The 24683-nt window shown below is 37.4% G+C and overlaps 1 protein-coding gene across 13 annotated transcripts in view; it reads right to left on the reverse strand.

The window, feature by feature from the left end:
• The window catches only part of st3gal3a (ST3 beta-galactoside alpha-2,3-sialyltransferase 3a), a 52325-nt gene that overhangs the window by 10920 nt on the left and 16722 nt on the right, over positions 1 to 24683 (reverse strand). For 4 of the 13 annotated variants that reach the window (XM_067374483.1, XM_067374482.1, XM_067374485.1 and 1 more), the window contains 7 exons: positions 21007 to 21099; positions 11469 to 11627; positions 10506 to 10600; positions 7815 to 7878; positions 7532 to 7627; positions 7058 to 7244; positions 212 to 325 (listed from right to left, as the gene is read on the reverse strand). In XM_067374483.1, coding sequence (XP_067230584.1) covers positions 212 to 325; positions 7058 to 7244; positions 7532 to 7627; positions 7815 to 7878; positions 10506 to 10600; positions 11469 to 11627; positions 21007 to 21099 — 808 coding nt within the window. The remainder of the gene's footprint in view (positions 1 to 211; positions 326 to 7057; positions 7245 to 7531; positions 7628 to 7814; positions 7879 to 10505; positions 10601 to 11468; positions 11628 to 21006; positions 21100 to 24683) is intronic. The other 9 variants (XM_067374495.1, XM_067374493.1, XM_067374490.1 and 6 more) reach the window with 4 other exon arrangements.

A 24683-nucleotide genomic window follows, 5' to 3' on the forward strand; every position in this document is an offset into this window, starting at 1 on the left:
AATTTTGTGGCATTCGCTAAGTAGTAGATACTGAATGAAGCCATTGTATTTACAAAGATTTTGTGATTTATTTCTACACTACCATTGAAAAGTTTGGAGTCAGTAAGATGTTTTAAATTGTTTTGAAAGGCTCTTCGCTCACCAAGGCTGCATTAATTTGATCAAAAATACAGTAAAAACAGTAATGTTGTGAAATATTAAGTTAAAATACCTTTTTTCTATATGAATGCTTAAAAATGTAATTTCTGATCATCAAAGCTGAATTTTCACCATCATTACTCCAGTCTTCAGTGTCATATGATCCTTCAGAAATTACTCTGATTTGCTGCTCAAAAAAAACAAAAAACAAACATTTATTAGAATTATCATCAATGTTGTGAACAGTTGCTGCTTAATATTTTTGTGTAAATGGTGGTACATTTTCTTCAGGAATTTTTGTTGAATAGAAAGTTCAAAAGAACAGCATTTATTTGAAATAAAAATCTTTTGTAACATTATAAATGTCTTTGCTCTGACTTTTGATTAATTGATTGCATCCTTGCTGAATTAAATATTAAAACTTACTGACCCCAAACTTTTAAAGGGATAGTTCACCCAAAAATGAAAATTTTATGTTTATCTGCTTACCCCCAGGGCATCCAAGATGTAGGTGACTTTGTTTCTTCAGTAGAACACAAATGATGATTTTTAACTCCAACCGCTGCCGTCTGTCAGTCAAATAATGGGAGTGAATGGTCACACAATCTATAAACTGACAACAGCAGTGATGTCTAGCACTCATTGAAGTATATGCACGAGACATCACTGCTGTTGTCAGAGCGCGATCAGACATCACCAAGCGAATGCTGAATGCAGTTGGACATAGTGGTGTTTTAGAGGTATAAAATGATATAAATACTGTTCGTTTCTCACACAAACCGATCGTTTGTGTCTTAGGACATCAATGTGCCGTCACGAGCCGCAGGGTTTAATTTGGATTCGTCTGTGCAAGTTTATTGACTCTTATAAATTGTGTGACCATTCACTCCCATTATTTGACTGACAGACATTTATCATCATCATTTGTGTTCTACTGAAGAAACAAAGTCACCTACATCTTGGATGCCCTGGGGGTAAGCAGATAAACATCAAATTTTCATTTTTGGGTGAACTATCCCATTAAGTGGTAGTGCTCACAAGCAATGCTATTTCAAAGCAGTTTTGTACCAAATTTTGCATTAATTTATTAAACCCTAAAAAATATCAGTAACATTCAGAATTACCACAGTGATATGCCATGATGTAAAAGTCTTACCAGCATTACTAAGAATGCAGAAAGCAGGTGCACGTAAAAATCTGTTTTTCTACCCTGCCAGAGTAAAATTTTAGATAAAGTGGCAAACATTCAGCGAGTGCTCAAGCACAGGTGAATCGGGCAACGGTTCAGACACACTAGCCGAGAGTCATAAACACACAGGTGGAAAATGTGACGTGGCTCAGGCAGAGAGAGATGAACACAATACCCTGCACCGTGGAGAGGAGAGGGGCCATTTAACAGCCCCATGAAAAACAAGAAGCGCAAACAAAGCCACAAAGGCAAGGACGACCCTGTATCAATCACCCCGTGGCAGGATCCACCTCCTACATTGCACAAAGCCTTTGTACGCAGAGTTTCTCTGATACCTGTCACAGAGCTGCTTGAAACAGACCTGCAGGTAAAAAAATAAATTAAAAAAAAGAGCTGACTAATGATTACAAACTCTGAACTCTAGCTGATGTGTGTCCGCCTGATAGTGCCATCCAAATGGCTCATTGTGCTGTATCATGGACACGGTCACTCAACACTGCCGTAGCAACAAACGGAAAACTAATCTGACCACAGTGTTTTTTGCACTGCTGCTGCTGAATGTACAGACCTAGTGTGAGCGCTTAATGGTCTAATGCAAAATTATGATATATATCCACCTCTATACCTCTATATCTATCTATCTATCTATCTATCTATCTATCTATCTATCTATCTATCTATCTATCTATCTATCTATCTATCTATCTATCTATCTATCTATCTATCTATCTATAAAATGTCACAGCATCCCAAAGTAGAGGCAGTGAGTGTGGTGCTCCGTGGGTCTGTGAGGAAGTGGAGCGTCGCTCACTGTCACCACAGACCAAGTATGGCTCCGAGGCTGAATGAGGAAACTGCTCTTTTATTGTGAAAGTAGGTAATGCTGGTTATATTTACATCCGTCTGTCTGGGTAGGTGTGACTCGGCATTTGAGAAAATTACTTGATAACTTCCAGAACATTTGACTTCTGTTTCAGAAGTAAACCTCTCTATTCATTTACTCAAATAAATACATATTTCAATTAACTGAAAAAGACTCATGTGCTGAATCAATGTAACAAATCAGTCACAGACTGAACTGGATCACAAGTCATTACTTTCAGCCATATCCGATGTACACATGCTGAGTTATCCACACATACTTTCCCTGATGGGTAATCCTCCCTTAGTTTTTAGCTCCAAACTTCCCTTTCTTTAGTTAAAAGAGCTCCTGACACATTTTTGAGTGATGATGCTGGCCTGTAACCTGTGGGCGTGGAGTGGGCGCTGTGTTTCCCTGCTCTTCAGAGGGGCTGTGGAAGCCATTACGGCTCATACACTACAATGGCCGCTCTCAGATGCTCTGGCACTCTGGAGGTGCGAGTAGCAGACTTTATCACAGAATCCATCAGTTTCCAGTGGGCTGACACACACTGTGGCATTCATAAACCACTGTGGCTTTCTGCAGCAGTCTGTGGAGTGGTAGAGGGCGCTGACCCTGACCTGAACCCCAACCCTCTGTCTCCTCATGTCTGAATCACCAGACTCTGAAGACACTTGACACTCATAAACACCATTGTGCTGCAGTGTGTAAGCCGAACATGTCATACAAAGCATCTAATGATTCATAGACATGAGCTCTGTTCCCTAGTGAGCTGCCTTCCTAGGCAGTATGTTTAGTAAGGCTTGATGAAAGAAAAGAAGAGCTCACCAGGGTTTGGAAGAGTTATATTATGTCCTTAGAAAAGAAGGATCCACTAAAGAGTTTTCAAATTGTGCATGTCAAATCAAACATTATAGTCACATTGGATCTTCTTGAGTTGAATCAAATCTTCTTGAATCTCAAACTTTGAATGTTCTCAAATTTGACTCACATCAAGTCATCTTAGTCTAATTAAATCTTATCTTTCAAATTCAGTCTTTCTCTTAATCCTCTAGTGAAATATTCAAATCTTACATTTTCTCTAATCTATTCTTCTTAAATGTTCTTAAATGATCTCAAACATTCTTAAATGTTCTCAAATTTGAGTCAGGTCAAGTCATCTTAGTAACATTAAATTGTATCTTTCTAAATGCAGTCTTTTTTTTTAATCTTATGACGTTCTTGTAATGTTCCTTGTTTGAGTCAAATCAAATCTCAAATTTTCTCTCATCTATTTTGCTTAAATATTCTCAAATGATCTTAAACATTTTTAATGCTCTTAAATTGGAGTCACATCAAATCATCTTAATCAAATTGAATCTTATGTTTTCCAATTCAGTCACTTTTAATCTTCTGAAATGTTCTCGCAATGTTCCTTCTCTTCTATTCTTGAGTCAAATCAAATTCCCCAAGATATTCTTCTTAAAAGTTCTCATGATCTCAAACCCTCTTGAATTTTCTCAAATTTGAGTCACATCAAGTCATCTTAGTGAAACTGAATCTTATCTTCTCAAATTCAGTCTTTTCTTCTCTATTTTTACTTTTTTATCTTCTCATGAAATGTTCTTTAAACGGTCCTTCTCTTCTCTTCTCTTCTCTTCTCTCCTCTTCTCTTCTCTTCTCTTCTCTTCTCTTCTCTTCTCTTCTCTTCTCTTCTCTTCTCTTCTCAGCCATCCAAAGCAGCTTGAAGTGAGTCATTGCACTAACAGTGGAAACAACAGCAGCTAGTTTATTGACCCCTTGTCCACATGCTCATGTTTACTTTTCTGTATGGCCGTGTTTGAAGCTGATTTCAAAGAGGAGACAAAAGCTAAAGGACAGCTACTACTACCCGTCCACAACTATGACAGCTGACACAACCAAAACCTCCTCGGCAGATCTTTGGCTGGGCTAACATCTCACATATGGTGGCATTAGTCTAAAAAGGCCATGCAATGACTACAGATGATTTAGCTGTTTTGACGCATCATTTACGACAAGATATCTTGGCCGTTCTTTTGCTTTCAGAAGACATAGCTGCAATTTAATTCCAAATCAACAGAGATTCAAGTCAAAGAAACACAAGCTAAGATTACAGCCAATAAACACACACAAATGAAAAACATCTACTTCATCTCTGACCCCTCAATTATCCTCATCAGTATTCCTGACTGAATGTTTTGAACGGAAGAATATTTACAAGACAGTCTGCACACTTCAAAACCAAAACCGAATTAACACGTTCCGCTCAATTTCATGTGTAAATTAGAGCCGTGATTGTAGCATGCAGTAGGACGTGAATGAATGCTCCACTTGGACGGGTCAGTGACAGATAATGCTCTCAAAGTGGAAGAGACATTTAAACTCAAAACAATTATCTGAAGAATTTATTTCACTGGTCTTAGCCGTGAAGTTTTCGGTTTTAGTCTGTTTATCATTATGCAAAATTACACATAAATTCATCTTAAATTGGTTCATTTATTGTTCAGTTTGTTCAGTAAATCACTGTTTTGGCAGTAAAAGGTAATGGATCTACTTAAAACGCACGCTATGGCATGAAACAATCTATCTTCACTCTCAGAGTAGCTGCACATTTTAAAGAATGAAACATAAAACCTTTTCAAGACGTTTTAATGCAAATTAAGACTAAACTATAATAAAAATATAGTTCAAACAATTAAGGCATGTTTTTTCACTAAATACCCCAAAATGTAATATGGTAAATAGTTTCCACCAAAATATCATAGTTACTGTACTATATTCCTTGCATAAAAAGTACAACCATAAATTATGAATAGTTAGTCTACAGCTGTCTTTAAACTGCAGTCTGAAGCAGCATTTACACCATAAGTTGTTTAAACCCTTTTTAACGCAGTGGTCAGAACGATTTTTAAAAAGGCTTTTAAGATTTAATTTTTTTTTTTTTCAGCAAGAACGCATTAAAATGATCAACTGTGACAGTAAAAAAAAATTACTGATCCTATTCAGGATCTTTTTGATTTTTTTAAATTTAAGCCATACTAATTCTTTTTCAGGACCCCTTTCACATAAGAACACTCACGTACAGTACCATATTAAAGAGATTCTTTTCTCGCTCCTCTCTGAAACAACAATTCTCTCTCTAATGGCTTTTCGGCTGGCATTGGGAATTCTAATGGAGTAGGATATAGAAGGCACGTTATCTGTGTTTTTAGAAAGAGAATGAGTAAGTCAAGCTGCTGCCCATGGGAAACGGTGCTGTATGGAGACTTTCTAAAGACACATCAACAAATCTCAGCCACTAACCCTATCAGGATACAGTCAGACACAGAACTGATCTCCCACAATCACTTCAGAACCTGTGTGTGGTTTGTTTTGCATAAATCTCTACTTCAAGACTGGTGTTACTCTATAGGCTTTTTTTCTCCAAGAGTTGCCCAAGATGATCACTGGAGAAGCGCAATTTGATTTTGAATCATGGAGTCAAAATGTGATTCAAAACCAAATGTACTGGGATTGCAAAGATGGCTTATCAAATTTGGTTAAGTTTCAGCATAAAAAAAAAGAGGGAGAGAGAGGGAGACTGATTCACTGAAAAACAGCCTGTGCTAAAAGTGTGACAAAAGAAATATTACAAGCAACTCTTCACCTCATGACCAGCTACACGTCAGTGACTTTTATTACAGTGTTGTGACCTGCGGATCCAAATAATGCGGAAATGTCCTTGAGCTGAGTGAACTAGATTCAGCTTTCATCATGGGAGAAGGTCCTCTAGCAGAACAGGGACCAGATGTGTGCGCCATTTTTATTAGCATTCTGGAGATAACGCAGAGAAAGAGCTGCTTGACTGAACACAAACCCAGGAGATAAGGTGCCCATTCTGCAGCCCAGACCACACAATTAAGCACATCATTGAGTTCCTGTCAGTCACCTGAGGAAACGCTACACTGGCCGTCTCACAAAGACATCAGCCTCGCACACAGCTGCATATCAAAGAGGAATGAAACACAAAGCCTCATCCGGCTCTACTCACAATGCCAATGCAGTTTCATAGGTACCTCTGCCCACATTTCATAAACTGAGTTTCAGCTGTTGTCTGCTTTCGACTTGGATTGGATTCAGCACTGCCTTGAGAATTTTACATTCATCGATCTTGTAAATCCAGCCTTCTTCCTTACATTGTTATAACAAATTCTGCTGATTTGTCACCAAGATAATGTTGTCTACCTGCCTAACACAGAAGCAAAACTCCAAAGAGATGTGTTCAAAACCAACAAAAAAACTTAGCAGTGCTCTTCTTTGTATGTCATTGCTTTGTTCCAGCAAAAGTGTTTGATATTTATGGTTACATTATAGCTGTATAATGTCCTTTTTCTTTGGTAATATAAGTTTTTTTTTATTTTGAAAAGTTAAAAAATATGTAGCTAAAAAAAAAAAAAAAAATGCTAAATTAGTGGGGCCAGTGAAAATCTTGTCAGGGTAAGCAAAAAATAACTGGGCCAGCAATAAAACAAAATTCTTATTGCCACTGTCATTATATTTAATATTAGTGTACAGAGCACACACTATGCTGCCCCCTACTGGTAAATGTATTGCCCGTCTACATCTAATAATCATCTTTTAAAACATTAAGAATGTTTAGAAGACTTTTTATTTTTCTGAGCTGATTTTAAAGGAAAAAAACTGTGGAATAGATTTAAACATGTTATAAATGGAACAAAGAATACATACTGAGGATATGGATGCAAATAAAATCAAATTAGTCACAATATTTGATAAATACATTTGATAAATAAAAAAAAGAGAATGCAAATGTTTGTGAGCTTGTTTATCATGTACTGTAGGAGAGATCAGATTTTTGCATGTCTTACAAGCTTGTCCTTGAACACCATGTGACGCAGCCATTTGAAGTCCATGGGCTTAAAGGCAGAGAAGACGAAAAGCGAGCTCTTCTCATAGCGCTCTGGTTTCTGGATAGCTCCTTCAGGGTAGGTGATGCGCATGGTGGTCTTTGAGCCCACGTCCTTCTCGAAACCAGCGACTGGAGCCTCGTTTAGTCTGAAACAAGAGGACAAATATCAACATGAAATCCAAACAGTCTCTATTTGTGTTCCTGTGATTAATGTGCTAGACTCATCAGTGAACATTATTAAATGCTAATGCTTATTTTCATAAATACTCATCAAATGTAACTTGTTACCCTTCTGAAACAACAACTTCTTTCTGTTAATCTGCCAAATATCAAGTAGTGAATTTCTTTGTTGTAGTAAATTCTTGTTAAATAAAAAAAAAAGGAAAACATAATTTATTACATTTATATTAGATTTTTTTTTATATTAACTTACCGTACAACAACATCATATTGATCGATTTTGGAGCCCAAGGACTTATTGTACAGAATGCCTCCATTTCCAATAATTATACACTTCTTACAACTAAGACTGCAGGAAAAAAATATAAAACTTGATTACTGATCAACTGTATAGCATTACAAGCTGAAAGCATGAAAATAGAACATTTTAATATATAAGATATGGTTTTTCATGTAATACACAAATTACGTGTTTGATGGATAATTCTTGTAAAAGATTGCTGTTGTGTTTTGGTGTTTATGTGGACATTAAATACCTGTCCAGTTCTGAACCCAGCGAATAGCTTTTTGTAGCTGATAAAATATGATCGATGATCTTTTCTGTAGACACAGAAAACAATTAACCTCGTTTTCAACAGAAATATATTGTGCTTTTTTTCTTTGTACAAAATGGCATAAAATCACACTTGTGGTGTTCAAAACCTGTCCTAATGGACAGAAAACAAGTTGACAAAAAGACTGAATCTAATATTTTGTGATAATATAGCATAACGAGAGAATATAAGCTTTTTAATTATTATTATTGTGTAAGCTGGTCATTTTTGATGGGGAAAACCACAAGTGTGACTTTCTAAAAGTATTTCAAAACAAACTTCCTGGTTAAACATTAAAACACACTAGTGTGATAAACGGTGCAATTTTTTTCTCTCCATATTTTGAGATATACAGACATTTTTTTTTTTTCATATTTTTATGACAAATTTATCCACAAATAATGTTTATTTCACTCAAAAACTGCGGTGCATAAGCTCAGATCAATGAATCCTATGGTCAATCAGTTAAAAAAAGAAACAAAACCTGTGCTAATTGAAAGAAAACAACTTGACAAAAAAAACAAACATTGAATCCAATATTTGGTTATATTACAGCATAACAAGCGATTTATAAATTTTAAAAGGCTGGTCATTTTGACCAGGAACACCAAAGGTGTTAAAGAGTTTTCAACACAACCCAATGGTTAAGACAATCTTACTCTAGTCATACATACTATTTAGGGTTGATGATCTACGTGAATGATCTATGTGTCAATATCAGATTACATTAAAGGAACATTTCTAAAGCATCACAGTCTCACGCTACCATGAACAATGCTGTAACCTCCAGGGAAAGAACCTGCATCACATCCTCAAGCACACTTAAGAATGAGAAAAAACCCTAAGTTTAGAAAGCCATTTATCCTCTGCACAATCCATTGTGCTATTTTTAGTAAAAACGAAAGGCTTTCCACTGGGAAACAAGCTCTTTATGCTAAAGATAATAGAGCAGGATTTGAATGTCAAGTCCACAACAACAAAACCACTGATCTGCATCACTTTTTGTCTATTTTATTAGACTGCCTGCTAAAAAAAAAAAAAAAAAAAAAACATAACAAAGTAATAGTACACTTTTCCTTAAAAAGCCATACTATTTAAGTTATCATTCATGTCTGCAGCACAAACGTTTAAGGGGTCTTTTCAAAAGCAGTGTTCAAAAGTGCGTTTTCATCTCAACATCACATTAGAGCACATTAGGCAGCAGTAATTCCCACACACGTAATTCATGCATAAGTGTTGCTGCTGAAAGGCACAGCTTGAGAAATGTCAGCAGGACGGATGCAGAGATGCCGACAGTTCTGTTCTTAACATCCCACGCCATCTGCCAAAGCAGCTAAACTGACTCAGACGAAAACTCATCACTTAACGTGCACATTTCTGATTTAATCAGGCTGGAAGGTAATTACACACAACCCCTCAAGAGCAGAGATGAATGAAGGTGAGTGGAAAGGTTTCTGGTTTAAACATATCTAAGCTCACCGGGTGAAGGAACCACTAAAGATGTGATTGAATAGATGCCATGAGAAAATGGCTTCCACCTTACCTGCACGAGCCCCTGATGACTAGTTAAGTGGACATTAGTTTAACATCTACCCTATTTTTTTCTTCTCATTTGTACTGTAAGTCTCGTGCAAATGTTAATCTAAACGAAAAATACAGACTTTTTTTGTAAATCTACATGAATTCATCTTGACTGAACATACACTACCAGTACAAAAGTTTTTTTTTTTTAGACTTTTTAATGCTTTGCTCACCAAGACTGCATATATTTGTTAAGAAATACATTAAAAACAGTAATATTGTGAAATACAGTATTATTACAACTGTTCTCTATTTGAATATATTTTAAAATGTCATTTATTTCTTTTAACATAATGATAAAAAACAATAATGACTTTATTCAACAACTTTTTCTCTTCCCTATAAGATTCTTACGCTGATCATGCAGTGCAGCGCTTCCGTGTTTATGTCCGAATAGCGGCTCAGTATTAGCCGATGCTGTTCATGTGAACAGCACAAAGCATTCGTGCGATGCTGACAGAGGAGCAGGCCTATCAGAAATGATTCGCCGTTCTGATGTAAAACACGGAAGTGCTACACTGCGTTCACTACAGTCAACAGTGTAAGAGACTGATATAGAAGAGAAGAAATTGTTATTAAATAAAGTTATTTTTGTTTTGTTTTTGAACACAAAACGTATTCTCATCACTTCATAACATTAAAGTTGAACCACTGTAGTCACTTGACTATTTTAGCGATGTCTACTACCTTTCTGGACCTCAAAAGGCGCAATGACGTTGCTGCCTAAGCGTGATTCAGAAACTCAATAATTTCATCAAAAATATCTTAATTTGTTTTCCAAATATGAACGAATAACTTACAGGTTTGGGACGACATGAGGGTGAGTACTTAATGGCAGAAACTGAATTGTTTTTGGGTGAACTAACCCTTTAAATAGCCCACAGGTGGTATAATAAACTATAATATAATAAATGGCTTAAAGTTCAGAACAATGTGAAAAAAAGAAGTAGTAAAAAAGAAGAAGTGTAAAAAAAAAAAAAAGAAGTGAAAAAGACATGGTCATAACCTTTATCATAAAAACTGATCTGAAGCAACTCAGAATGAAAGAAATACCTTGTGTTTTTACTCCAAAAGGAGGTGGGTAACTGCTGATCTTTGATAGCCGCTTAAAATTCGGATCAAGGAACATAGGAGCTGGTTTTGAAAACCTAAAAGAATAAATAAAAGACAAAGAGAGAGAAAACAAGTTAAAACAAGCACAAGTCTCACACTAATCACTGCACAGCCCACAGGAGAAAAGGGGTGCGATACCTTGATAACCGGTGGAATATTTGATAGGATTATGGGGTTCGCATTACCCATAATCCACTGGCTACCAGTGTGTTTATCAGTTCGTAAGAGATGAGGCCTGGAATGTCCAGCCTAAACCTGACCTTTTCTCAAAACAAGCAGAGAGACTTATAAGGAGCTGAGCTCGCCAAGATACTCATCATCTACAGACGTTAGACTACAGTCAAGCTACACTTCTGAAAAAGTAGTTATACACAATACACAAGAAGTTATTTAAGGGGCAATATCTTTTAAAAGCACACTATGTAACTTTTCTTGTTCAAGACTTTTCACTGTTTTTGAGTGAGTACATCATGAATCTATCTTCAAAACAGTGTTATGCCTATAATAAATGTTTATATTCTGACTATTTTAGGCAGGACGACAGCGAAGGAGCCCAGTACCTGCGTGACTTGTCATATTCATAAACAGACAGAAGTTCTTCATCTGCAAGACACATGCAGTTTTGTTTATTAACCGCTAGAGTGCCAAAAGTTACATAGTGTACATTTAAATAACTATGTAATGGCATAATTTATTTTCACAATTAGAACAGTATTTTTGGCTCAAAAACTATGGATACACTGAAATTGTGAACAGAAACCATTACTTCCAATAATATCCAATCAACACCCAATAATATTATTTTTGAAATGGATATAAAGCAGCAGGCATTTGAAATGATCAACATTTAATTATATTTATTGCAAATGTAAATGAGTTTAAAAGAAAAGAAACTTGACTCACAGAGATTGAGGAGTTGTTTTTTTTTGAACAGTTTCATTTGCATGAGGGCCGTAACCACCATAAACATTGAGGAGGACAAGTCCCCCCAAAATTAAAAATGGGCAAATTGTCCCCCCCGATATTTCATATTCTTGAAGCTGCTGTCCATTACGCACCGCTCTGTTAATTATTAGGATGACAAAGAGTGTTAAAAGTAACATTTTTAGGCTGGTTTGCTTCAGCAGTCTAACAAAGCTTGTAAATGTCAAAATGACTGAGATGGCCAATCAAATCAAAGAAGGCAGGCTTTAATGTTCACAGAAGACGAGTGCAAATTCAAACACAATGCTTTAGTTTTAGCAGTGAAAGAATAAATGGCAAGATGCAAGTAGCTAAACATTTAATATTTCATCAGCATTGGTAAGATCATTTAGTCTCATTACTTTTAATAAAGATGATTGATGATTGTTTTGAGCATCTGTGATGGCAGTTTGCACATCACCTTGATGAAGAGATACTCAGCTAGTCATCTGCAGAGAAGCGTGTTGCAGTAGCGCTGTCATATCTGGGTATGACACATCAGCTCTCGCACGTTCATTTTGGAAGGAGTCAAATTTACATACAGTATGTGGTTTCAGTGGTTTCAACAACCAGATATATTTAGAGCCCGTTTACACCTGGTAACTTCATGCGTTTTCTCTGATCGGACAGCTATCCGATAGTGAAAAGACCAGGTGTAAATGCCCTCTGAAATGCTTTCGAGACAGATTTAAATCTGATCACTCACACCACTTCAGGGAGGTGGTTAGAGACACATTCCAGACAAAATTGAAAAAGTGTATGTATCTGCTTGTTGAAGCCACATATGTAAACTTACTCCTCTCAAAATGTAAAAAAAAAATTAATGTTTGAGAGTGCGTTATAGGCTAAATGACATTGTGGCGACCAGGGCGGGCGAGAGCCGTGAGGGAATGGCGCGAGGCCGGTGACGCAAGTGATAACGAGCATCACCTGGGAGGCGCACCGGCCTTGAGTCTCTCACGGAGGAGCTCCGGGAGCATAAAAGGAGGAGCGACGACCGTGAAGGACGAGAGAGGACCAGGCCTGGACTTTATGTTATGTTTTATTATGTTTGTGTGGCCGGCAGACGTCCGTGAGGGTCTGCCGGCATTACTTTCGTTTTGTTGTTTGTTTATTTTGAATTAAAGTTTTGTTGAACGTTCGCCGGTTCCCGCCTCCTCCTTCCCACAACTACTAACCGTGTTACATTGGTGCCGAAACCCGGGAGGAAGGAGGGACATGCTGTCGGAGAGCCCTCGCTGCTGAGGGGGATCGCGGTGCTGCGGAGTTCGGGCAGCGTGGAAGTGAAGACCGCGAGAGGCTGCCCAAGGCGGTGGTACAGGAGCCTAGTGAAAGGTGGGACGGAGACCCCGATGCCGTGCTCCTGGGACGAGGTGGGGTGGCTGCCGTCCAGGAGGGAGCGGAGGAGTCGCCGCCGTCCGCCGTGGGCCGGAGCCTGCTGCCGTCCGCCATGAAGGGGAGGAGCAGGGGACGGGGGACTCGCTGGATCGAGGATCGGGCCGCCCACCAAGCGTCCAGTGCCATCGCATGTGGCACCGCGAGGAAAAGCCTCTCTGCAGGCTGAGGACCGAGCGGCAGTGTGTCTGGGAACGGGACCCAGAATTTTTTCCCCCTCTTTTTTCCTCTCTCCCCTCTCTCGTCCTGTCGCTCCCCTTGGTTCCGTCTCCTTTCTCTCGTCTCGTCTGTCCTTACCCCCAGGTGCTGCGGCCGCCAAGACAGGCCCCAGGGGGGGAGTAAGCGCAGTCGCGGGAGTACCCCCCGGCCTGCGAGGGGCGTTGGGGGTATGTGACGAGCAGGGCGGGCGAGAGCCGTGAGGGATCAGTGAATAACACTGATTATCTCTTCATCATGGCACCTGTTAGTGGTTGGTATATATTAGGTAGCACAGTGGTGAACTGGTGACAGGGTCCTGGGTGGCCAAGGCTCACTGATGTACGTGGGGAGCGAAGGCTCGCCCATGAGGTCTGATCCAACAGACGAGCGACTGTAGCTCAAATGCTCAAGAAGTTACAGCTGGTTCTGAAAGAAAAGTGTCAGAATACACAGTGCATCGCAGTTTGTTGTGTATTGGGCTGCATAGCCGCAGACCAGTCAGGTTGCCTATGCTGACACCTGTCCACCACGTGGATGGCCGGGTTCGTGTGCGTCTCTTACCTGGGGAACACATGGAACCAGGATGCACTATGGGAAGAAGGCATGCTGGTGAAGGCATTATGATGCTTTGGGCAATGTTCTGCTGGAAACCTTGGGTCCTGACATCCATGTGGATGCTATTTGACACATACAAACCTACCTAAGCATTGTTGCAGACCATGTACATCCTTTCATGGAAACGGTATTCCTTGATGACTTGGCCTCCAAATTTCCCAGATCTCAGTCCAATCGAGCATCTGTGGGATGTGCTGAACAAACAAGTCCGATCCATGGAGGCCCTACCTCGCAACTTACAGGACTTAAAGGATCTGCTGCTAACATCTTGGTGCTAGATACCACAGCACACCTTCAGGGGTCTAGTGGAGTCCATGCATCTATGGGTCAGGGCTGTTTTGGCAGCAAAAGGGGGACCAACACAATATTAAGAAGATGGTCATAATGTTATGCCTGATCGGTCTATATAAGGAATAAGAAAAAAAAACATCATGAGACCAACAGACTATAATTAGGTCTTGAGCAATTCTTTACAAAAAAGAAATGGCTTTATTGTTCTGTGCTATGTAGCACTAATACCTAACATGTTATACAACCAATAGCCACCAGGTTCTAGGAACTTAGTCCTAGGAATTTAGTTCTAGGAACACAGTCCTAGGAACTTAGTTCTAAGAACATAGTCCTAGGAACTAGCCAACAGGGCATTTCCCCGAGAACTAAATTCTCCCATGGGCCATGTTCCAGGTTGCCTTTCGCACTGACAATAGGAACTCTAAAGCAGCCGACAGCGGTGTCTTTAAGCACCGCATTTACAAATGCTAAAAACTGGTGGATCGAGAATGCCTTGATTGGAGCTGTTTGTTTGTGCGTCGTGGGTTTTGTGATAACAGAGATGTAATGTAAAAGCATAATTTATGAGACTCTGAGATGAAATCTCCTATGACGGTGCGAACTATGAAAAGGTTCCTTCGATGTGAAAGCCCTTAATCATTTATACTGCTGATCTCCCTTTCCAGCCACAAATACCACCTGGCAAAGCTGCATTTCATGGAGAAACGTCCAGATTTCTGTTTCATCATTCACCCAACATGCACCTGATACAACTATCAACAACCAAAACTATGCTGAACATTTCACTGGCTGACAAAACAACACCTGAACACTTCTGTCATGTCGTTCACAGCTGCATGACCCCTGGTGTAATGTACTAATGACACAGGTGGTCTGCTGAATTCAAGTTCCCATGACCACAATACTCTGCGCTTCTTCACATCCCAGCAGTTTAAGTGAAGGTGACACACACTCCCATTGTTTCTCACCGGCTGTAACTTCCAAATGTACATTTGTGAGAAAAGTGTGTGAACCCTTCATAAGTACCAGGATTAGCACATACACAACTCCTAAAATATTCATTTCATAATAACACCAATTTTTAAAGGGCCATATTTTCACATATTTTGAGAATGAAAGTTTCAGCAGTTTTTTCAATTAATTTAGATGTAGTTTTGACATGCTCACTACATAAAACAAAGCAGACAGAAAGTGTTCCTCAAGGGCTTGACATTTACTTGAAAAAAAGCTGAAAACTTTAGGAGCACAATAAAAATGTATCAAATAATGTGTGTCCTTAAAGGGTTAGTTCACCCAAAAATGAAAATTCTGTCATTATTTACTAGGGCTGTGTATCACCAACAATGTCACGATAGGATACGCATCACGATACTAAAGCCATGATACGATACGTATCACGATATGGTTCAATTTAGAATTTAAATTTCTTTTGAGCAGAGTTTAGTAACAGTAAGGCCATCCTTAAAAATATTCTTGTTTGCCGTAACCCGACCGACCCTGTCAATTTAGGACCGGCTCAAATATTTAAGTCCGACCGACTTGCCGGTTGTAAATTTGCGTTAAGACCGACCAATTTTTTTTTTTACTCTTCAAACAACTAATACAAAAGCAATAAAATAATATTAATTATATTTTAGTAAGTATTGTAAATGTATAAATAGCCTAGGCCTACATACAAACGAAGGCTACGTTCTTTCTTTTAAATAAAAACCGTCATCTATGTTTACACTATTGGTTAACAGATGTCACACTATGGCCAGTGCGTTCGCTTCGTCTCAACCCGTTGAGAGACGAGACGTGCTGACAGATAAAATAATTACATGATTGTGATAGCCTACATATATCTCTCTGATTTCTTCAAGCCGTCGTATTTACCATGTTTACTATGGTAATAGCGCACATAGTCTTGGTGATCAGAATCCACATCGGATCACAAACATAAGTTATTTAAAACACTTGCTGCTGTCTGAAAGTGAGTTTTGAGCTAAAATGATTTTAAAAGTCTTCAATGCTGGTGTTAGCTGATAACCTACATGTAATTATCGGTGCCTCCGTCTCCACACACAGATAAACTCTGCCTTTGCTCGTACCCACTCCCTCCTCAAGCCCGAGCTGGCCCGCTTTGGACCAATGTATTCGGCGGGCCGAAAAACCCGGGCCGTTGGCCCCGAGGAAGCCCCGATGAGGCACGATCAAGCCCCGGAAGTGACAGTGGAAACGCGACTGGCCCTGGCACGCACTAGCATGCCCGCTTTAGGTCCGACAGTGGAAACACGGCTGCGCCCGAAGGCACAGGTTGAAAGACCCAGTCAGTGACGTCACGATATGCTAATTTGTTTAAATTCATACCTATGTAATCACCATCACCAAAAATGTACTTTTTTTTTTACACTGAAACTTGAAAAAATATATATAGACCGACCTACCGACCCTTTTTTTTTTTTTTTTTTTTTTTACTGTTACTGCAAACCAAAATATTTTTAAGGATGGCCTAATATGTGTTTATTGAATAACCAGTGTTATAACAGTCATGATAACTGAAAAAAACTATTTTGTTTTTGTCATTAAAAAAAACAATGATTTAAATTAAATATAAAAAAAATGTCACAAAAAGCTTCTTTTAAAAGCTTGCTTTTAAAGTCGCTCCCTCAGTAACTGAATTGACAATTATAGTGACACTGAAGCATATCAACAAAGCTCAATGACTAATTTCACTTGCAACAGTAAGTTGACTTGTAAGAAAACTAAGTTAGTTAATTATATCGGCTATAATATTATAATAATGTCTATACTGCCTGTTTTTTGTGTTTTTTTCATCTGTAAAAATGATTTTTTTGGATATCAACTAAAAATATGTTCTAGGACAACATACATTTTTATTAACGTGGTCAACAAAATATGCGCTACATGAGTTTACAATACACACTTAACAGTAAGGTTCATTTATTAAACATCAGATAATGTATTAACCATAGACTGTAAAAAAAATAGGTATTAACATGAACCAACCATGAGCAATACATTTGTTACTGTATTAGTATACACATACTAATTAAATGCACAGGTCTCCTCTCATGCGTCCTCCCCACTAGACGAGGCCAATATCACTTTCGTTTCGCTTTCAGATATCTCTATTATATATGCCATCACTGCTTTTAACTTTCTAGATGTAGTTACCGAAATCAAAACAGTCCATAAACTATATCCTCATGAAAACGTCAGTCAAGCCAGCTCGCGCCTCAAGCTGAGAGATCGGCCTTCAAATTTCTCAGTTTCTGAATGGACGGTTTGGCTTGATTGACAAACGCTAACGTTCGGCCATGATTTATATACCATCGACCTGTCCTAAAACGTTAGCACGCTTTGATCGATGATTTGGAGATCGCGTGTTTCTCCGTTCGAGAGCGTCACGTGACTTCACGTGATTGGCTAGATTTAAAAGCAAGACAGACACGATACGGCAGCTGCTGTATCGATACGCGCATCATCAGGAGTTCATGACGATGTATCGTTGTATCGATATTCTGAGCACAGCTCTATTATTTACTCACCCTCATGTCATTCCATGTCAACCTTTGTGCATCTTTGGAACCCAAATTAAGAAATTTTTGATGAAATCTGAGAGGTCTCTGACCCCTCCATAGACAGAAATTTAATTACCACATTCAAGGCCCAGAAAGGTAGTAAAGACATCGTTAAAATAGTCCATGTGACTACAGTGGTTCAACAGGTTTGGAACGAAATGAGGGCGAGTAATTAATGAGTTAGTAATTAATAAAGGGATACAAGGCGACATATAATATATTTCTATACACATTTTTTTTAAAAGTATATATAAACTTTAATAAACAGATTATTGTGCCGATACTAGTAAAATCTACATGTTGAATAATGCATGTTAAATAATGTTCAGGAGTCTTTCCCTCCTGTGATGGGGCAGGAAAAAAATAAGAACAACTTGCAGGACTTTTATTTATAAACAATTTCAGACTCTTATTTTGAAATGTCTACGCTTTACTATAACATGTTGCTCATTCCAAAAGATGGAGATAAAATATGCACTCTTACAACCATCTACAACATATTACAATATAAACACCATAAAGTAAACACAGTCATAACTCATCAACAGTAAATCATAAGGAATCATTTGGTAAAAACATACAGTATTCCTTGATTGCGAGCATGTAGAACATGCAACAGTTGCTGTGTTTCTACTCTGAAACATGCAGCACTCATATTTAACTAATGAAATCATACTTTTGAAGTTTAATAACCGCATTAAGCCATATCGTGATTCCTGTTTTTCCATCTCCAAATTTAAGACCTCTTAAAATGATCATCAAGATGTTTGTTATACAAACATATATAATTAAAAATTTTGATGACATTAAATTTCATGAACTGACTTTTTTAAGTAACAGCAGGGACTTTTACTTGCATATGTGCTCCTGAATACATTTTACAGTGCGCACATCTATTTTAAGTCTCAAATGCTCGAGCCCTGTTTCTTATGGACTGTTGCGAAAACAGGATCTCATTGTCATAGTGTTGTTACATATATGACATTTAAGCATTACAATAACTGTAAATAAGAAAAAGAATACAACTGTGTAAAAATGATGGTAGGGTACAATGGGCCAAAATGCGCCTATGATTTTATTCACCTCTCTAAACCACTAGATATCACAAAATCTTTTCAAGATGCACGTAAAAAGTCAGGCCGCTACTCTTTTACCTCTGGAAAAACGAACTTACAATCTGTATCAAAGATCAGATGTTTTCTGCCGCACTTGCTCTTCTCTGTGGAACTTTCTGGAAGATGTTCAGTGACTGATATATCCTTTTAATTATTGGTCTACAGAATGTCCCTGTTATTTATTTACTTTCATATGCTCTGTTGTATTATTTTTATTTTTATTATTCTTATTTCTTATTATTCTTTTGTTTTTGCATTGTATATGCCTATGTATGAACATGTATATCCAAAGATTGTAGAAGAAAGAAGAAAAAAAAAAAAAGATGCACGTACAAATTTGTCTGATCCTTGACATGATGGCGGGCAGCAGCGCAAAGTTGATTCTGAGGTAGTTTGATCTAATATTTGATGTTTTTTTAAAATGTTGCTAATTTAAGTAGCAAATGAGAATCGATTAAATATTTTCAGACAAAGGTCTTCTTAATGATTTTCAGTTTTGTTCAAGGTAATTAAGGCAACAGTTTTTCAATAATGGAAGAATATGTAAAAGTATGGTATTGGGGGCAAAAGGCACAATAATTAACATGATAATAAACAGCTGGCTGACTTTTCCATTTGTTGATATGACACGCTTTGATTCAGATGTTAAATATCATATATCAAATTGGATTGGGTATCCACCTTAGAGATAATACCCATATTTATAATGAAACAATCATATTTAAAAATATGATTTTAATCATATCATATAATAAAATATAATTTATTGTTACTACTGTAAATCTATATTAAATAATATGGGATCTCATTCAATGCTTTCAGAATCTTTATTTTTTAAAATACATTTATTTCTGTATTTGTTTTATATTAACATTCTAATGACAGTACTTATTGAACAAACATGAATTCTTTTATTTATCAAAATAAACAGAAAATAGTGCAAACGGATTCTTTTGAACAAGTATTAACCTAAACATTATTAAAAACATATTATTTTAGCTAAAGTACTGGTATCAATACTGTGCGCCCTTTGCCCCGTGCTGTGGCCCCCCTCACCACTTGCTCCATCAATGTTCAATACATATATATATATATATATAATTTTTCTTTTTTTTTTTTTGCAATCATACACTTTGAGTAGTGAAAAGCAATTTTTTTGCCTTTAGCCCCATTGTACCCTATTAAATGAGAATTACAAAAAATGTTTTTTGTAAAATGTCCAGACACATTAGAGAAAATGTTCCATGAAAATGTAACAAATCAAAAAATGGTTCTAAAAATCATGACTTGGACCAGAAAGCAAATAAGGTCAATTCAGACTCTAACTGCAGAGAAGACCCAAACATTTCCTTTCAGGTTCTGACACCTAGTTCTTCTGCTCTCAAATCCAACTTTAAGACAGCACATTAACATTTCCCAAAAGAGCTTACACAAACTCAAATGTGTAGATGCAGCCCACAGTGATGAATCCTGAAAGGATTCTGATGATCCATAAACTGTGGTTTATATGTTCTTGAGGCTAAACGAAACCTTTGCGTGTCATTCGTGTGAATCAGAAGCGCATCTCTCTCACGCACTGGGAGCCCAGAGGAGCACAACAGACCCAAAAAAAGATCTGTGGACGCATTTTTGAAACACTCCTTAAATCAACACAAAAAGGATAAAGAGCATTCACTGTGGGGAATCTTATCAGACTCTAAATTATTGAAAAGGTAAAAGAAATATTTCTTTTTATGCCACTCTGAGCTCCTCCCAAGAGCATTTCGTGGTAAAACATCCTCACTGTATAATGGGTTTAAGAGAAACTACACAACACACATGCAGTAATGCATGATTCTTAGAAAAGGGAAGGATAGGCCAAGTCTTACGCAGCAAACAAAACTGTGGAAAACGTCTTTCTTTGTTCTCACTCCTGAAAAACATGCAAACCTGCAAGGCTGGTTAAAACCAGTTAAGACTATTGCATTGGCTGTTATCAGTATATGGCTTGTTTTTTTTTTTTTTTTTTTGTTTTCAAGATGATTTCATCAGGTCAAGCTAGTTTATCTGCAACAATAACCAGCACTGCTGTGCAAAACCGTGCAGTGTCTCAGAAATGTCAACATGAAATCAAATGGGACTCTTTTTACTTCATGTACCTGATTTTAATGTCAAAGTTATTCATCTAAATCTTAATTATTTTGTAAATAGCAGAATAATGAGGTGCTTGTCTGCATGTGTATTATAAATCTGATATTGTGAACTTCCTGTATTTGACAATGTATGGTGAGATCAGCTTACTTTGGATAGATTAATGTCATCTTGGCCTCTGTATAACCCGGTTTACACTCTCCTTTACTGAGGTTACCATATTTATACTGCAGCTCCAGGGGCCTGTGAACCAATGACAGAAGAACAATTTGAGTGCAAAAGACATGATGAGAGGATTAAACTGAAAATCCTTGAACATTTAGGGTCAGACCTATGGTGGCCTCAAAAACATTTGGACCCCTCACTCACCCTTAAAATGTGCGAGTATCATTGCATAGCAAAATATCATAAGAAGTGGCAATTAGAAAGAAATGGTGCACAAGAACAACTGGTCTGTTAATGGATGTATGTGTGAAGGGAGTTTTTCCACACAAATTCACACAAGTTCACACAAATGTTTTAGCAGTGTAACCACATGTGTAGTTCATCACATTAGGGGTGTAAATCGGACAGTTCATCACGATTCGATACAATATCGATTCTCATAGCCAGCGATTCGATATTTTCCGATACCTCAAAAAGTTCTGTGATACGATTATGATATGATTTGATTCGATCAATATTTCGATATTTTGAGCCTATTTTACACAACCAGTTAAATTTTTATTAACTCACAACTGCAAACAAAATATATAACAAACATTTATTTCAAAATTTCACATCCTGAACCCTGATTGGGATATTCACAAATAAAAAATTCACAAAGTAATCTAATGACAGCTTGTGACATGACAACAGTCAAGAAAGTATTTTAGTTCTGTGCTAAAATGTGTAATGTCAAAAAAATGATAAACAAGGAATACATATACACACACACACACGTTTGTTTTTGTGAATTGTGGAGACTTTCCATAGGCTGCAATGCATTTTATACTGTACAAACCGTACTTTCTATCCCCCTACCCTACACCTAACCTTAAACCTAACCATCACAGGAAACTGTGCACACCTTTATTTTCTCACAAAAACATAATTTAGTATTTTTATTAATTAATTTACATTGTGGTGGTCCCCACGATGTAGGTGAACTCAGGTTTATATTACATCGTGGGGACATTTGGTCCCCACAATGTAATATAAACAAAAGCACACACACACACACACACACACACACACACATAATTAAAAGACATTTCTTTTAAATGTATAGCACAGGTTTTTAATGAAGCAACAACATATTATAGGTAGGACAAAACAATATTAATATTCTTTCATTGTGCAAATATATTATAAAGGCTCTAATACAGAGCGGCACAAAGCACTTGCACGCATCCTGTGTGCAGTATGATGCGCTTGAAGCAACACTGAGTCACAGTGCGTGGCGCTCCTATGCGGCAGTTTATTGACCATATTCTTTCAGTGACAGTTCCATCAACTGTCCCGAGTGTCTTTCACAAGTTCTGAAAGGTAGTTTAAATGAGAATTCACGCGCTGGCGATAATGCATAAACTGATATTGTGGGAAAATGTGGAGTGTGTTAAAACAAAGGTGCCTCTATAATTAGCCCACAGGTATCGATTTTTTACGCATTGCATCGATGCATTGGATCGTTAGACATTAGATCGATGTATCGATCTATATTGATGTATTGTTACACCGCTACATCACATTTACTATGAACATATACTTTGTGTTTTCATTTTCAACAGCATGTTCATTGCTTTGCCACTTTAAATCTAAGAAACTTCCTTTTGTGACATGTGCTTGACCTTGTGCTGTCTTTCTTCACAGTAAATGCATGATTTAAGTGTCCAAATATTTTTGTGGCCTCCATAATATCCAAAGTGACAGGAGGGTTGTGCTGTCCAAGTAAAAAAAAAAAAAAAAAAAAGTACTATCTACAGTACTATTCAAAAGTTTAGGGCCTTAAGTTTTTTTTTTATTTATATTTAAAGAAATTGTTTGTATTCAGCAAGGGTGCATTACATGAAAGACTTTATATTCATCAAAAAAAAAAAAAAAAAAAAAAAAAATCTATTACAGTTTCCACGAAAAATATGAAGCAGCATGACTGTTTTCAACATTGATAATAATAAGAAATGTTTCAAATCAGCATATTAATATGATTTCTAAAGGACCATGTGACACTAAAGACTGGAGTAAATTATTGTGTAAAATGATGTAAAAATGTACTTTTACAATGTATTCAAATAGAAAAGAGTTCATTTAAATTGTAAAATTATATATCATAATATTTCTGTTTTTACTGTATTTTTGATCAAATAAATGCAGCCCTGGTGAGCATAAGAATTTTTCAAAAACATTACCGACCCAAGACAACAGTAGTGTACCTTTAAAACTCAACTTAAATGATCCTAGTTATCAAAACCAAGTAATTTTGTAAAATGCATAACATAAATTTGGCTCCAAAGATGGTTGCAAGTTAAATGAACATAACTCTTAATTTCTAATAAAGCAGGGGAAGACATTTAAAGTGTTCCAGACCACATTTATTTGAAGATAATTAATTTGCCTGGGAATAATTCAACTTCATGTTCATCAGATTAACATCCATAAAGCGGAGCTCTGAGACGACTCTTGCTATGCTTTGGGATCTGGAGAGAAGGAAAAGCAGCTGTAACAATGATAAAGCCTGCTCAATGAGATGACAACCTGTTTGAGGAGTAGTTTATTTTATATAAGCGCCAGTATAAACCCACTAATTCACAGGCCAGCAAATGGAAACTTTCTAGTAGGTTTACATCAATACTGTGAGCGCTGGACATATAAAGATGACCTGTTGACAGTGCCATTTATATAGGTGGGCGTTAATGCTAATAAGAGGTTGAGCCATGTTTTATTTCGGGTAAACGGACCTCCCATATAGATACAATCAAGACTGTTAAATCAGACAACGCTGAGTGAGAGCCAAGACATCATTCTTTAGAAATGCTTTAGGGTGCCATTAATTATCCTTCCAAAGTAAAGCTCAAATAAACAACAAGCCAAGTTATTAAGAGAGACAAATTGCTGGACAGTTCAGGCCAAAGAGAAACCACACATACATGCATACACTGAGGCTCTGTTACAAAACATAGGGAGCAGCCTTGCCCTACATAGGCTGCCTTCTACAGGCCAATTGACACCACACAGACAGACTCCAACAAACACAGTAAGACACAGTTGTTGGGATTTGTCGAAACAGTGTGTTAATCCTGATGGCGTTTGTTGCCATTGCCATCGGGGTTTGTTTTCACCCAACTGAACATGTTCTGACATAGGCTACTCTAACGTAAAAATCCTTTATAGATATGAAAATAACCCTAACCTTATGAAAAATCACATGTAAGATCATATACTATCACAATTGCGTGTTTATTAGCCTCATGTTTCATGTGTAGAAACAATTCTCTGGGAAGTGAAAACACAAACAGACAGCGCAGGATGCCGCCAATAGTCATCAGATCGCATAAATCAGTGGATAATGAATAGAATTGATGATTCTGTCTAATAAATGTTAAACTAGCTTGTTTAATACAGTGCTTCCCACACATAGACTTTACTTGGGCGGGCCGCCCACGTATAATAACGGCCGCCCAAGAATATTTGGAGACACATTTTTGCTTTTATTATTTTTATCCTCTTATACTTTTATATCCGCGCAAGATAATGAAACCATCCGCGATCGATAAACTAGTCGTTTTGTACCTGCTCGTTATGTGTGCATCAGAACTGTTTACTTCTGCTAACATTCCCACAGGTGCTGC

This window comes from Chanodichthys erythropterus, chromosome 21, assembly GCF_024489055.1.
Source record: "Chanodichthys erythropterus isolate Z2021 chromosome 21, ASM2448905v1, whole genome shotgun sequence".
Classification (NCBI taxonomy): Eukaryota; Metazoa; Chordata; class Actinopteri; order Cypriniformes; family Xenocyprididae; genus Chanodichthys; species Chanodichthys erythropterus.